The 14,369-nt window shown below is 47.7% G+C and overlaps 1 protein-coding gene across 4 annotated transcripts in view; it reads right to left on the bottom strand.

Annotated features, from left to right (window-relative positions):
* The window catches only part of IRF2 (interferon regulatory factor 2), an 86,721-nt gene that overhangs the window by 13,904 nt on the left and 58,448 nt on the right, over window positions 1–14,369 (bottom strand). For all 4 annotated transcript variants that reach the window (XM_081521878.1, XM_081521880.1, XM_081521879.1 and 1 more), the window contains one exon: window positions 9,050–9,167. In XM_081521878.1, coding sequence (XP_081378004.1) covers window positions 9,050–9,167 — 118 coding nt within the window. The remainder of the gene's footprint in view (window positions 1–9,049; window positions 9,168–14,369) is intronic.

The following is a 14,369-nucleotide window of genomic DNA, read 5'->3' as shown; positions in this document are numbered from 1 at the left end:
TTTTCCTGAGGTGGGGTGGGGGGGGCGCATAAAATTAAAGAAGGGGAGAGCAGGCTAAATATGGCAGGCAGACTCCCAAATTCTTATTTTATCCTTTGGATGATCCTACTTGGGCCTGAGAGCATCCATTACGCTGCTCACCAGACACAGACTGAGGGCTGACACTGATCTCTCTCAAGTTTCTCCTGCCTCTTCTCCCAAGGAAAATAAGGCGGCAGGAAAACGAGATGGGGTCTTTCTCAAATTGGAGGGGTGGATATAAAAACCAAACAGGGTGCGTCTGTGTGTGCATGTGTGTGTGTGTTTGAGATCTGACATGCTAAGATCTTTTATAAATTTGATTTAAATCGAGGCCACTTTAACTTCCAATCCTCCAAAATTCCTTTCTCCCTTGCACTGTCATTCCTGGGAGCATAAACAATGGTAGCTGTTCAAGCATCTTCCTAACTGCATCCCTTTGTTCTGACCAGGAATCCTCTCCCTCAAGGTTTTCCCCCAGAAGGCCCAACTCAGTCATTCAACTGACGAGAGATTTCTGGAGCATCTTCTTTATACAAGGCCTGGCTGTCAGGTCCTAGGAGGAGACGAGGAAGCGCAGTCTAGTCCAGGATCTGGTTTGTGAGAAGTCCAGCGGGGCTGGAGGCCAGCACACAATGATCCAGAGAATAAGCCGAGGACAGTCGTGAAAAGGAACAGAGCAGAGGGCCCGTGATGAAAGTTCAGGAAGTGGAATATTTTTTCCAGTTCCAGGAAATCAAAGGCTTCAGCGAGCAGGAGGGGAGAAGGGAAGGGTGAATGGCAGGCAGGAGTCAGACGCCTCTGCTTTCGGGGGGCCTTTTCCTGCACCCCCCCAACCCAGAACAGGGCTGCCCTCTCCTTCCTGTGGGCCCCTCGCTTGCTGTCCCCGAGGCTCAGCCAAAACTACAACGTGACACGATCTCGGGACGTGTCTTGACTTTTGGCCTCGCGTGGCCCATTAATTCTCTGTCTCTTTATTAAACTCTGCGTTCGTGCATGTCGTCTTCCAACCACGCCGTGGCTCCCAAGAGAGCCGAGAACCTTCATGAGGACTCTGTGTCTCGAGTCACAGCACACGTTTGCAGCTTGGACCACAGAGTAAATGACTCTGCTGAGTAAAGAGATGAATAAACAGAGCAAGACTCCCAGGCTGGAGCCAGAGGCCTGTGGGAGTTCAGGACCATTTGTGAGTACCGGATGAACAATGGATGTCTTCTAGAGAATTTCAGGATGCCTGGCAAGTGGGATTTTAAAAATCTAGGTGAAGTGATAAAGACAGAGCAGCCAAAGCTGCCAGGGGCTTGCAGGAGGGACAGAAAACATTCGGGGGTGAGGAAAGTGACCTATGTCTTAAATATAGTGGTGGTCACACCACTGAGGACATCCATCAAAATTCATGGAGCTGCACACCTTCAAAGGGGGCTGCTTTTACTGTGTTTCACTTAATATAACATGCTTTCAGACCAAAAGTAGATAAGCACTTCTAATTCAATTTTTAGGTGTATCCTGTATACCAGTGACAAGGATAGAAAAGTAAGTTTTTGCTTTCTGGGCTATATCTGGTATCCAGTTGATATAAGTCCATGTTGTTTAAGGCCAAGCATCGCCCTGAGAGTGTGTGGCTTTGTGCTTGGGACAGGGAGGACTGCTGCTCTCCATCCGAATGTGACCAAGGACACTTTAGAAACTTCCCAACTCGTAAGTCGCAAGTCCAAGAGAGAAGCAGGGAGGCCCCAGACATCTGAGATGCTCTCTGGATGGGCTTTACACACCAGCCTTGATCAATCTCTCTCTCTTTACTCATCTATAGAGACAGATAACAACTGATTTCCCTGAATCGCCAAAACTTTGCCCCCAGGGGACCACACAGACAGTGCCACTGATACCGGAGGAATGAAAAGTCACAAGAAGGGCGAAGTTAGCAATCTGTTCAAGCAGCGGTACCCAACCCTTTGGGCACCAGGGACCAGTTTCATGGAAGATGATTTTTCCAAGAACCTGGGTGGGGGGGTTGGTATGGGGATGATTCAAGTGCATTACATTTATTGTGTACTTTATCTCTATTATTACTGCATCAGCTCCACCTCAGATCATCAGGCATTAAGACCCCAGAGGTCGGGGACCCTTGTGCTATAGCATGTAGGGACAGGGGTGGGAGCCCTCTAGGTGCTGCACGATCCTGATAACCAGTAAGAACAAAACCTAACATCTTCTGGGCCCTGAAGTTTGTCCATGAATGATCACCTGTGAGACCTCACAACTCCATGGGGAAGATACAATTATCACCCTATCTTACACAGGCAGAAAAACATCATGGAGAGTCAAATAGCTAACAGAGTGTTCAATGGTCAGACAGCTGGTTAAGTGGCAGTCTCAGGGTGGAAATTCAGCTTTCCCACTCCAGTGCTCAGCAGTACTGTCTCCTGAAAGAAAGAGTTAAGGAAGTTCAAACTGAGCTACCCAGGGCTTTCTGAGCCCCTCTTAGGAGAAACACTTTCAAATCTCACCTTAATAAAACTCTGGGCTCATAACCAATAGTGAAATTGCTTTTCAACAGTTCTATATTGGGTGCCAAGGAAATTCTCGAATGGCTAGAGGAGCAAGGAATCCACTAAGCTCCTCTAGCTTATGAAGGTCAGCACATCAGGAAAAGAGACACCCGCAGGAATGTAATTTTATCGGGACCTTGCTGCTGAGACTTACAACAATATTATTCATGGCTCGTTACTGATGAGCCAGTTTGATTCCTTAAAAGGTCATTCTCACTTTATTAACAACTGTTGACTTAATGCAGGGCTCCACCCGAGAAAGTAGTTGCCCCCGTGCCTCAGAGAAAGATCTTAAAAGTAGACTACTAGGAATGGGAAAGTTCTTTGAAGGTGGGTTGGTCCTACCACTTGGCAGCTGAAAAAAAGCTGAAAACCAGGAAGGTCGGGTAAATCGTCAAGGTAACTCAGGCGGCTGCAGGGTCCAGCTGAAGGCATAGAAAAGCAGGCCATCTGCAAGCTACCAAGGAGAGAAATTTCTCTCTGACCTCATCTGAAGTTTGAGAACTTAAATTGTGAATACTAGCCCTGATGACATAACACAGATAGAGAAACTTCTCTTAATCAAATCTATTTTAATATGATTTTGATAATGTCACAATCATAATATCTTTTTACCATCTTCTAACTACACTTTGGGCTTCCCTGGTGGCTCAGCTCGTAAAGAATCCGCCTGCAATGTGGGAGACCTGGGTTCGAGCTCTGCGTTGGGAAGATCCCCTGGAGGAGGGAAAGGCTACCCACTCCAGTATTCTGGTCTGGAGAATTCCATGGACTGTATAGTCCATGGGGTCACAAAGAATCAGACACGACTGAGCGACTGTCACTTTCACTTTTCAACCACACAGTGATTTCTGGTGATACCCACTGGATCCTCGCAACAACCCTATGAGGTGGGGGGCATCAGTTTTATCATTTCTGCTTTAGACGCGAGGAAATTTGAGTCTCAGAGAAGTTAGGGAGTTTGCCTAGGATCATGTGATAAACAGAAACCTGCAGAACTAGGTCTAGAGCCCCATCCTTTTAATTTTTGATCTGGTGCTCTTTTGTTTTTCTTTTAGATAAAAGAATCTGGCCACGATGTGGTTTAGGCATTGAAGGGTGGTAGAGACAGTGTCTACAAGGTTAGTACTTTCAGAGAAGGGAGCTCTATCCCCACATGGGCCACACTGCCCCGACAGTGACAGGTCTACAGGGGCCCAGGGCAGAGCCAGAGTGTGACAGGTATGTATACGCTCTTCACTCCCACCAGAAAACGGCATCATGTGCTGCTCTGTTACAAAGGGGAGCAAACAGTGTGTTCCAGCAAAAACTCAGCTGAGTTAATCAACTTGTCTCAAGGGTCAACTCTCTGGGAGCAGAAACCGGGGTAAGACCTCATGGATCGGCGGCGTACCCTTCCTGATGAAGCCGCCAAAGGGCCCCTCCTCACCCTGCTATGCGGACAGAGCCTTAGCATCCACCCACGGAAACAGAACCCACGACCCAAACCTTTTTCTCCCTGGATGCACACACAGAAACCAAACCGTTCAGAGTCATTCAGGTTCACACACAGGTATAAAAGAGGTGGGCAGGGGCTAGGTCACCAGGAGCCTGTGGACGTGAGGGTCTTGGTCCTGGGGCAGGACGATGGAGACACGGGGAGACTGGCATTTTGTAACGAACGACTCCGTGGAGAAGGGGCAGCATGGACACAGAGCTCGGGCCAGTGCGAAGGTGACTGGGAGTCGCATCAGAAATAGAAGGGGGCGGATTTGAGAAATACGACCAGGGAAGACAGGATTAGACAGTTAATTATAAATGAGGTGGAGGTGGCAAGAGAGAGGGAGAAGGAGAAAAACATATATAGCCTCATGAAAAGTTGACAACTTCCTTGGGTAAATAAAAACTCCTTAAAGGTTGAAAAAATAAATAAATAAAACCTCCACCTCCACTGCCCAGGGCCGCCCGGGCACGCGGGACTGAGACCACGGCCTGTGCTGGCTCACCTCTGTCACCCTGGGCTCTCCAAGGTCCAGGTCACCGAAGAAAAACAAGATGTATTATCAGTTATGCGATCTCGGTTCACATCTCATACATGGACCACCCCATGGCTAAGAGTTTTCTCGGAGTCCTGATAAAACTGGATATCTGGTCTCTGACCCTGTCCCCAAGAGCCTCCAGGACAGGGCCCAGCCCACTGAGAACCAGCGTGGACAGCCTTTATTCACTCCTTCTCAACAGGGGTGCCTTCCATCGAAAGAGCCACCCCCAAGCTACTTTTTATCTTGTAGATGGAACTTCTCATAACTGAAGCATCAGGGAAAATGGGAAACTGAAAGAGGCACAGAGCTGAAAAACTGAAGACAACCTTAGAGCCTGAGCATCATCTCTGTGTGTGTCCTAAGTCGCTCAGTCGTCTCTGACTCTTTGCAACCCTATGGACCACAGCCCGCCAGGCTCCTCTGTCCATGGGGTTCTCCAGGCAAGAGGACTGGAGTGGGTTGCCGTGCCCTCCTCCAGGGGATCTTCTCGACCCAGGGATCGAACCCGTGTCTCTCACGTCTCCTGCACTGGCAGGCCTATCCTCAAACAATTATGAATTCTGGTGCCAGAGGCTGCCGATCTTAAGTTATAACTGTGAGGCTTGGGGGGCCCTAAGTTTGGTCTCTTAGTTCCGAATCTCTTCTGTGCCTTTTTTTGTTGTCTTCTGCTCCTGTAGATATTCAAAGTTTCTAAGCTTGGCTGGAGAAAAAAAAAGCTATTCAAGGTTTACTTTAGATGAAGTCAGTCAAATTTGGAAGCAATTATTAAAAAAAAAAAAAAAAAAAAAGGTACGTCCTAAGACAGTGCGGTTTGGGCCACCAAAATCAAGGCAAAACCCAAATCACATTATTTCCTAATTGTCTATGTCTAGTTGCCCAAGGCCTTCTTGATTTACATCAGGGTCATGAACAGCCTTCCTTATTTCACAGCAGTCTTTGCTTTCTTGCAGGGTGGCATTACCTTTATCAAGGAATACAATGGGGGTGATGAAGCCCCACCTAAGCCAGGGAGACAGAATTTCCGCACCTGCAGACTTTACACACTGGCCTGGAGGTGATTTCAATACAGCTCAGCAGAGGCCCTGCTGACCCGGGCAGTAGGCCAGCAGGGTATTATCAGAACAATCCAACATGTTGCTGGCTTCTTTCACTTCCTAAAAACAGAAGTTGCCACACACACGAAATAATTCAATGTGAAACAAAAGTAAAAATAAAAATAAAGAGTGTTTTTTTTTTCTCCCTCCTCTTAAAGGGGTAGCAGGTAAGGGTGTTGGGGGGTGCTGACCTGTGAATTTAAATGCTCAGGAGAGAGGAAATGGGAAAAGACCTGGTTTAAGTACTGAGACACCGCACTCCCGCTTGGAGTGCACAGCTAGCTAAATCTGAAAGTACATTCCGCTGTTATGGACAAGAAGGCGAGCCCAGGATGCTGCCCGCTGACTGTGAGTGTGTGTGCACATGTGTATGTGTGTGTGTTTTCCTGCTGCCCTAAGAATAAAAGTGAAACACAGAAGTGATCCAGCAAGAGCTCATGTGTCAAGGTAACAGTACATTTCATTGTTTATGCCCTTACTGGATTGCTTACCACACAGCCCGCCCATTTCCAGAATAAAAATATACTGGCTGGCTGGCCTCCACGGGATTAAGATATTGATTTTCAATCTATTTCCCCAGGGACAGAGCCGACCAACAACGAGGAAAATGCTCTCATATTAAGGACTCATTTCAGCTCCCATTTTTAATCTCGTAAACGTGGGCTTGTAAGAGGGGAATGAAAACATCTTGAAGTTTTCATCTTGGTGCCTGGATACAAAACTGGAAGGAACTCTGGGTTTAGAGACCAATAAATAGAAAGCAAGAAACGGTGTCATTTTTAAATAAAGCATTTTTTTTAGAAAGTAAAGAGAGCCCAGAAAATAATCTCTCCAATACTACAGGAACCTCGGAATCAGAAACCCCTATGTTTCTCATCTCGGTCCACACATCACAGAGGCTGGAATGGCTAATTAACCATCACTTGGGAGAGTGGAGACAAGGCTCTGAAAAGGGTTTAAAATCTGAACTAGTGGTTCTGTTAGCAATAATCACAAATTACCCACTTCTTTCAAATACTTGCACGGATCCACTGCATCTATCATTATACACCTTTGCAAGGGTCACTGACTAGTTAGAAAGAGATATTCAAACTCATTTTACTGCCATCCATTACGATTTTATTCTTTGGAAGATAATCATTTAATCCAGTTGGTGATTCTCTAACCAAACCTAGCCTTCATCTTTGCCCCAGAAGGAACGACTCATTAAATCAGTACCAACGCTAAGCAGCACCCACTACACCAAAGGGCAAAGAACAACCAACCTGACAGAGAATTTATGTACTGAAGACTCAACCAGAATATTAAAAAAAAAAAAAAAAGGGTGGGGGGTCAAGAAAACTGACCAATTCTGGCTTCTGTTTGGCATTTTATCTGAGGCTGAATTTCCCTCCTTAAGGAAGGGGAGATCAAAAGTCAAACAGCTCCCTCAAAATAAGCTGAATCTTAAGAAAGCATGCCTGGAGGGTTGGCAAATATCTTGCTTTTTAAAAAGAGCTCAGAGGACCTAAGCTTTCCAAGGACAGTCTGCTGACACAGGGCCGATCAAAACCCAGGTGCTGGAGAAGCAGCTCCCGGCCCTGGGGGAGAGGGCCCAGGAGGTGGGGAGCCGGACTTCCGGTCAGACAAGCAGCCTCGCCCCAGAGGGGAAGTGAGAAGGCTGCTTGCTGCACAGCTCGCTCAGCTCAAAATGACTGTGGGGCCATCTGTCTCTGTGCAAAAGTGCCGCATCCCAACGAGGAGGGCAAGGCCGTCCAGTCACGAGATACAGCATATGTGTCATTCTTCCTTCACCCTGCACACTGCTGGAGACGCCAAAGTGCAAGGGAGACCCTGCACGTGTGATTCGACCTCCAAACTCCAAAACCCCATGTGCAGCGGCTGCAACTTCCAGTCCAAACTCCACACTGTGTGCTTAGTTGCTCAGTCATGTCCGACTCTCTGCAACCCCATGGACTGTAGTCCACCAGGCTCCTCTGTCCATGGGATTTCCCAGGCAAGAATATTGGAGTGGGTTGCCATTTCCTTCTCCAGGAGAATCTTCCCAACCCAGGAATTGAACCCGCGTCTCCTGTGTCTCCTGCATTATAAGCAGATTCTCTATCTGCTGAGCCATTGGGGAAGCCACTGAGAACCCACAAATGAAGGTCCTCAGATGTGGCTGACTCTTGGAGCTCTGCTTGATCTTTCCCATTCTTATCAGCATCAGAAGCCCTAACTGTTTACAAAATGGAGCAAAATGTAATGAAACCAAAGGTATTGAGGGCAAAGAAACGGAAGTTCTGGATTCCTGGGCTGGAGTCAGAATACAAATTCAAGGCTGGGCCTCCACTCTTGCAAAGGGTCCCCACCATCCACTCACAGCAGTACCCTGGCGGGACTTTATTGAGATGTAATCCACACTTGTAACCCTCCTGCCTAAAAGCCTCCAGGGGTGAGGCTTAAATGATGCATGTATATGAAACATCTGTGAGCCTTAGTATCTGCTATATTTCAATTTTTAAAACTTAAACACATATACACATACACACCTTCCAGCACTTTGAGGAAAAACACCCCAACCTCCTTCCCAGGGTCTGCAAAGGCCCCCATAAGCCCATCCCACTTCCTTTCTGAGGAGCCTCATGCGCCCTCCCTAGGCGCACTGGCCTTCCCTCTGGCCTTCCCTCTGGTCCTCCAAGCATGTTCCTGCATCGGGGTCCATGGGGCCAGGTCTGCTGCCAGCCCCCTGCTGCAGTTCCTCACCCAGCAGCATCATCTCATCTCTCCAGTCTGTCCCTCTGGCACATTTATCATAGACGGTAAATCTGTTGCTATCTGCAGCTCCATGAAACTAGGAATTGGTCCTGCCTTGCTCCCCAATCTATTTCCCGTGCACAGCACTGCTTGTGCTATACAAAAGGCACTCAGCACTCTTGGTGGGATCACAGTGTGCCCTCTGGCTACACACCTCTGTTTCGGCATCTGAGAGATGAGCACCACCTCTGTGGCAGGTCTGTCATGCAGGAGATGCTGTGAGGACTCGTGGGGACAGTCTCCCCCCCTCCTTGTTCCCAAGTTAAATGAATAACACATTTGTCCCCGTAACCAATTATGCAAAGACTGAGAACCGCTGGTCATTAGCCGCTGGTGGGGAATCTCTTTTCATCTACCTATTTTCTTGAGGTCCATCCACCTCAGTTCCTTTATCTGATCCTCAAAGGCTTTTATTTTTCAGCCCTGACATCCAAGGGCCTGAACTTGCATTCTGAAACAGTTCCAAGCCCTCCTCCCATGGTCTATGTTATTTCAAGTCACGTTTTACAAATTCTCGACCCCAGAGGGGCTACTTGTGTGTATAAAGAAATGAGATGTCAAAACAGTTTACCTATGATGTTCACCGTACTATCCACTTCAGTTTTTATAGTTGAAGTCAGGACCGCATACTCAGGAGAAAGATCACTTACTCCGTTACTAAGCCCCAAAGGTGACTCAATTGGTTCTTGCTAGGAAGAAGAAAAGAAAAAAGAATTGAGAACACTTCCTTTTCCCTTCCTTTGCTTAGCTTAAATTCTACCCTGTCTGCTCTCTTTTAATGCCAAGGTCAGGTTCGTCTCCCAAATGCATGTTTTCAATCAGCCTAGAGCTTAAAAGCAAATTTCTGCCTAGAATGTCTACTCTAGTGTTCCCTTTTTTTTCCCCCCTTCTTCCTTGGAGGAGATAACACCACTGCACCTGGCTTGCCTTCCTGAAATGCTTACCTCTGCACCTGATGAGCCCTGGGTAAGGAAGCTGCATTACTATCCAGGTAAAGCATCGTGGTAGGGAAACCTTAACTTGTCCTTCTCTGAAGGATGGGGCCTGGCCTTCTCTCTAAGGGAGGAATCCTGCCGCCCCTTTTATACTTTTGGAGGAAAAGCTCTGCCTCAACTATGAGCCCAAGGACAGGAACTTAGAGCACATGGTGGATGAACTCTTCTCATATAGGGTTTGCCCTGGACCCTGGCCACGTGAGCATCCTGCCCCGGGGTGGGGTGGGGTGGCCGGTGACACGGGCCAGACTCCCAGCTGAAGACTCCCTGACTCCGGGGAGTCCAGTGGAGCAGCCCATATCCATGCCACCTGTTACAGCCTTCCAAGAGTCTACATATTGATACTAATGAATCTAGGAGAACCAATTCCTCTGCCTAAGCTTGGCTCTCAATTTCTGCTTTACTCAAGTACACCAGAGCCCTCCAACCTCTGAACGCACCAACAGCTCTGGGAGAGCCAGTGCTGGGGTACAGACAGTCTTTCAGTGGTTTGATGAGAGCACTTCTCTTCCAGAGGACCTTGCACTGGTATCTACGACAGCAACAGAATTAGACAAAAAAAGCCACACACAACTCCTGGGGAAACCACACTGGAGAGGGGGGTATAAGGATGGACAGAACAGAAGACGGGAGCGGAAGATCATGTGAGATGGATATAACTATGCTTTGAAAAATTTTGAGTGGCTGCTCCACGGCATGCTGCTGCTGCTGCTGCTGCTGCTGCTGCTGCTGCTAAGTCGCTTCAGTTGTGTCCGACTCTGTGCGACCCCATAGACGGCAGCCCACCAGGCTCCCCTGTCCCTGGGATTCTCCAGGCAAGAACACTGGAGTGGGTTGCCATTTCCTTCTCCAATGCATGAAAGGGAAAAGGGAAAGTGAAGTCGCTCAGTCATGTCTGACTCTTTGCGACCCCATGGACTGCAGGCCACCAGGCTCCTCCGTCCATGGGGTTTTCCAGGCAAGAGTGCTGGAGTGGGGTGCCATTGCCTTCTCCATCCACGGCATGCAGAGTGTTCTTATCAATGCATGTGCTGCTTGGACTCAATGATGAATGCCCTGTTAATCTTAGGGAAGCCACAGTCCCACCCAGCAAATTCCCACCACAATATCCATGACTTTGAAGACATCACCTCACTGTATAGCTCAGTTCTTGAAAAATCACAAACGGCAGAGTTGACCAGATGTATGAAACGCTAAACCCAGGAAGAACCCAGGATAGCCCCATTGGGTAGAATGTTTACCCCCTTTCCATGTAGCATCTCTTTTACAAATTCCAAAGAGTTTATCCTTTCTGGGGAGAAACTCGCTTGCTTGTGACTTGAGGTGTCACTTTCCCTTGAGAGCTAAACTCCTGACTGTGCACCTGCCTTCCCACCACAGCCCCCTCACTGTGGATCAGAAAAGCCTGAAGTCTGGCTGCCACTCCTCCACTCATGGACGTGAACTCTCAGCTCCCAGAGAGGGTGATGGTGAGACAGTCTGGCTTTGGAGTCACATGAGCCTGGAGTTGAAGTCTTTTGCTAGTTACAGGGCTTTAGCCTCTTCAGTGGTCTCTTAGGATGCTGTGGACAGCTGTAAACTGAGGACAATAATAGAACCCACACCATTCCCACAGGGATGATGGGAAGATTAAATAAGATAAATATGCACCTGTCATCTATAATTAAATAAACACTCACTATTAGCCAAGGTCACTGATAAAACTCCACTCTCCCAAATCCAGGGACCTTTCTGCAAGTCTATTTCCCTCAGCCCCACACCCTGACATCCAACAGGAAGACCTGGAAATCTCCCTTCTTGACAACAAAATCTACATGATTCTCCACCTTGCTGATGGCACCCTCCTCTCTGGCTTTCTCAATAGCCCCCTTTCTGTCTCCCCATCTCCAACAGGCTCAATCTGCCATTTTATTCCTCTTCCATCTCTTTGATTTCCCAAAAGGAACTAAGAACATTTTAAGGAATTATGGAAAGAACTGCTCATTTTCATGGGTCTCTTTTGTTGTCATTTTCCACTCTAGCTTTCTCATAAAAGCAATGAGGCAGTCAGACTTGCATATATTTAAAAACCTAAATTATTCTGATTTTTCAATGTGGAGACGTCAAAGCATTTCACATGATCTACAGTTTAATTAGCGGCAAGTGAGACTTTTATCACATTACACTTGAGAAAACTATGACTCAGAGACAAAATTAGTTTTCTAAGATCACACTGCTTTTCATCTGAGGAGATACAGGAACTGAACTCAGTCGTTGGTCAGGGAACATGGTCCAATTCCAGCAGTTTCTGTCTTAATAAACCCTTGGATCCTGTACTAATTCCAATGGAGACTGAGACAGAACTACTGTCAACACTGTTCCACTCCCCAGATTCCTGCCTTGAATCCTGCACAACTTCTGTAATAGAACAGAATAGGAAATGGCAACTCACTCCAGTATTCTTACCTGGGAAATCCTAAGGACAGAAGAGCCTGGCGGGCTACAATCGCCGGGATCACAAAGAGTCAGACACGACTGGGCGACTAAACCACCACCACCACCAATAGAGACTGAGACTACTCTGAACACTGCTTTGACTCCTCCCATCCCCACGTCCAAAATAACCAGCCGACCAATTTCCAAGTCCTCCATGCAAACCTTCTCATTGGTTCTGGAAGGACAAGACAGCAGATTGTTCAGTGAAAAGCAGCTAGCACCTCTCTGAAAGGTTTCCGTCCAGGGAGCAGAAAAACAGGGATCTTCACTACAATCAGCTGAAATTTTTGAAATTATTAGAATAAGAAGATCTAAAACTAAACTGTGTATTTTTTTTTAAAGGCAACAGCCCAAATTAAGAAAATAGGTGAACGTTTCTCTATAGAACATGTATATAGAGATCCTTCAGGTCACGAATGGCCTTTGCCCACAGCATCTCCTGGTCCTCTGCGATGCTCATTCTTGCCACACCTGGCTGTACCATAACCTTGCCTGCTGAGTCCTAAGCCAACCTGCCTCCTCTTTCTGTCCTAACATCTCTCCATGAGGGTTGAAAACTCAGGGATGCCTCTTGGATCCACACCTGTCTTCATCCTCAGCATCCTCTTCCAGAGAAATGTCTCCTCTCCATTCCAACCGCTATTTTCATCTAAACTGTCTACTGCAGTCTCTCCTCCCTGACTGCTTCCCATCACCGTGAGCAAGACTTCCCTTAAATATCAAGTCCACCATGCTCCAAGTCCTTCCCAAGGAGTTCAACTGTGCCTTATGCCACAAAAGCATCCATGGAGGTTAGTCAGCCAACCAGTTTTGCAGACTGTGCTCTGAGCAGTCCCTTCAAGAGCCTCCAGGAGGAGAGGGAGGCACCAGGGCGGGCTGGGAGAGCCCTTCACTTATTCCCTCCCTTCAGGGCCGTTCTCATTCCATCTGTTGCAAGTTCAGGTGCGTTGCTGGCATGGGTTTTCAGTTCATTAAGGTTTAAATATTGAAGGTCCCTTACAACCCATGAAAAGTTCACTCCAGTATCAGCCCTGACAGGTAGTCATTCAGCCTATCTGTGGACAGCAACAGGGAGCATATTGTTTGGTAAGCCAGCTCAAGTCACTGTTGGATCCGAGAGCTCTATCAGAAAAATCTGCTGGTGATTTCCCTGGCAGTCCAGTGGTTAAGACTTCACACTTCCAATGCAGGGGGCATGGGTTCAGTCCCTGGTGAGGGAACTAAGATCCAGCATGCTGTGCAAGGTGGCCAAAAAAAAAAAAAAATTCTGCTAAGCCAATACCTGCTTTTCTGTAACTCCCACCCAGAGGTCTGCACTCAGAACTAACAGAGACCAGGCCTGCTCTTTACCAAGTGACTGTGCAGGCTGTCCTTGATTATATTTTCTATAAGAGCACCAATTCTTTGATTTGGAAGCAGTCTACAGTTTGCAAGTATTCATTTCTAATCCGTCGTACCTACTCGCCTTCTTTTCCCCATGTGCCCTCACTCAGGCTCCTGCTCTAACGAAGCTGGTTTCCTGACTTCTTGTTTCCTACTCTTTTCAACCCCGTGGACTGTAGCCCGCCAGGCTCCTCTGTCCTGGAATTCTCCAGGCAAGAACACTGGAGAGGGTTGCCATTCCCTTCTCCAGGGGATCTTCCCCACCCAGGTATCAAACCCAGGTCTTCTGCATTGCAGGCAGATTCTTTACCATCTGAGGCACCAGGGGAGCCCCACCCAATGAAGACCAAACAGCAACTCTGACCTCCAGACCTTCACATACGATGCTCCTGGTGGCGGTGGATGTCCACCAATTTACTGGAGTGTCCCCCAAGGCCTGGGTCAGAGCCCACAGCTTCCCAGAGGCCAAGAGGCACTGAGGAAGGTGATGGGGCACAGGTTCTGGAGTTGGACTCACCTGGAATCAAATCCCAACTCCAAAAAGCAGTGCAATTCTGGGAAAATCACTCAATATCTCTGTGCCTCCACGGCTGCTGATGCAAAAGGGAGACAACCTGCCCATTATGAGCAGGGCTAAATAGGTAATAATTGAAGCTGAGAGCATGGTAGGAGCTCCAGAATGTCAGTTACACCCCTCTCTTTTATCCACTTCTATCCTTACTGATTGTGGCCTTGGGACATTTTCTGAAATACAGATGTGCTCTGATGACGTGCCATCTAGTACTGCTCTCTACTGTGCTTCTTATTCTAATTTCCTTAGACAGCCAGTTACCTCCACGTAGGCAGGGCTTAGTTCAAGTAAAAGATGGCTCGCTGAGTACACAGCGTATACTCCAACATCAGCGGATATGGAGGCAGCATTTCTGCACATATTACGTGGTCAATGGGCTTTGGGTCTCCCAGTTTCTGGGAAGATATTTCCTGAGGAAGCAAAGAGCATGGAGAGAACAGACTGCCTGAATGGCCCAAGAAATAGTC

This window comes from Giraffa tippelskirchi, chromosome 8 (assembly GCF_054371585.1).
Source record: "Giraffa tippelskirchi isolate mGirTip1 chromosome 8, T2T-mGirTip1v1.2.pri, whole genome shotgun sequence".
Lineage (NCBI taxonomy): Eukaryota > Metazoa > Chordata > Mammalia > Artiodactyla > Giraffidae > Giraffa > Giraffa tippelskirchi.
This window is presented reverse-complemented; position numbering and strand designations above follow the sequence as displayed.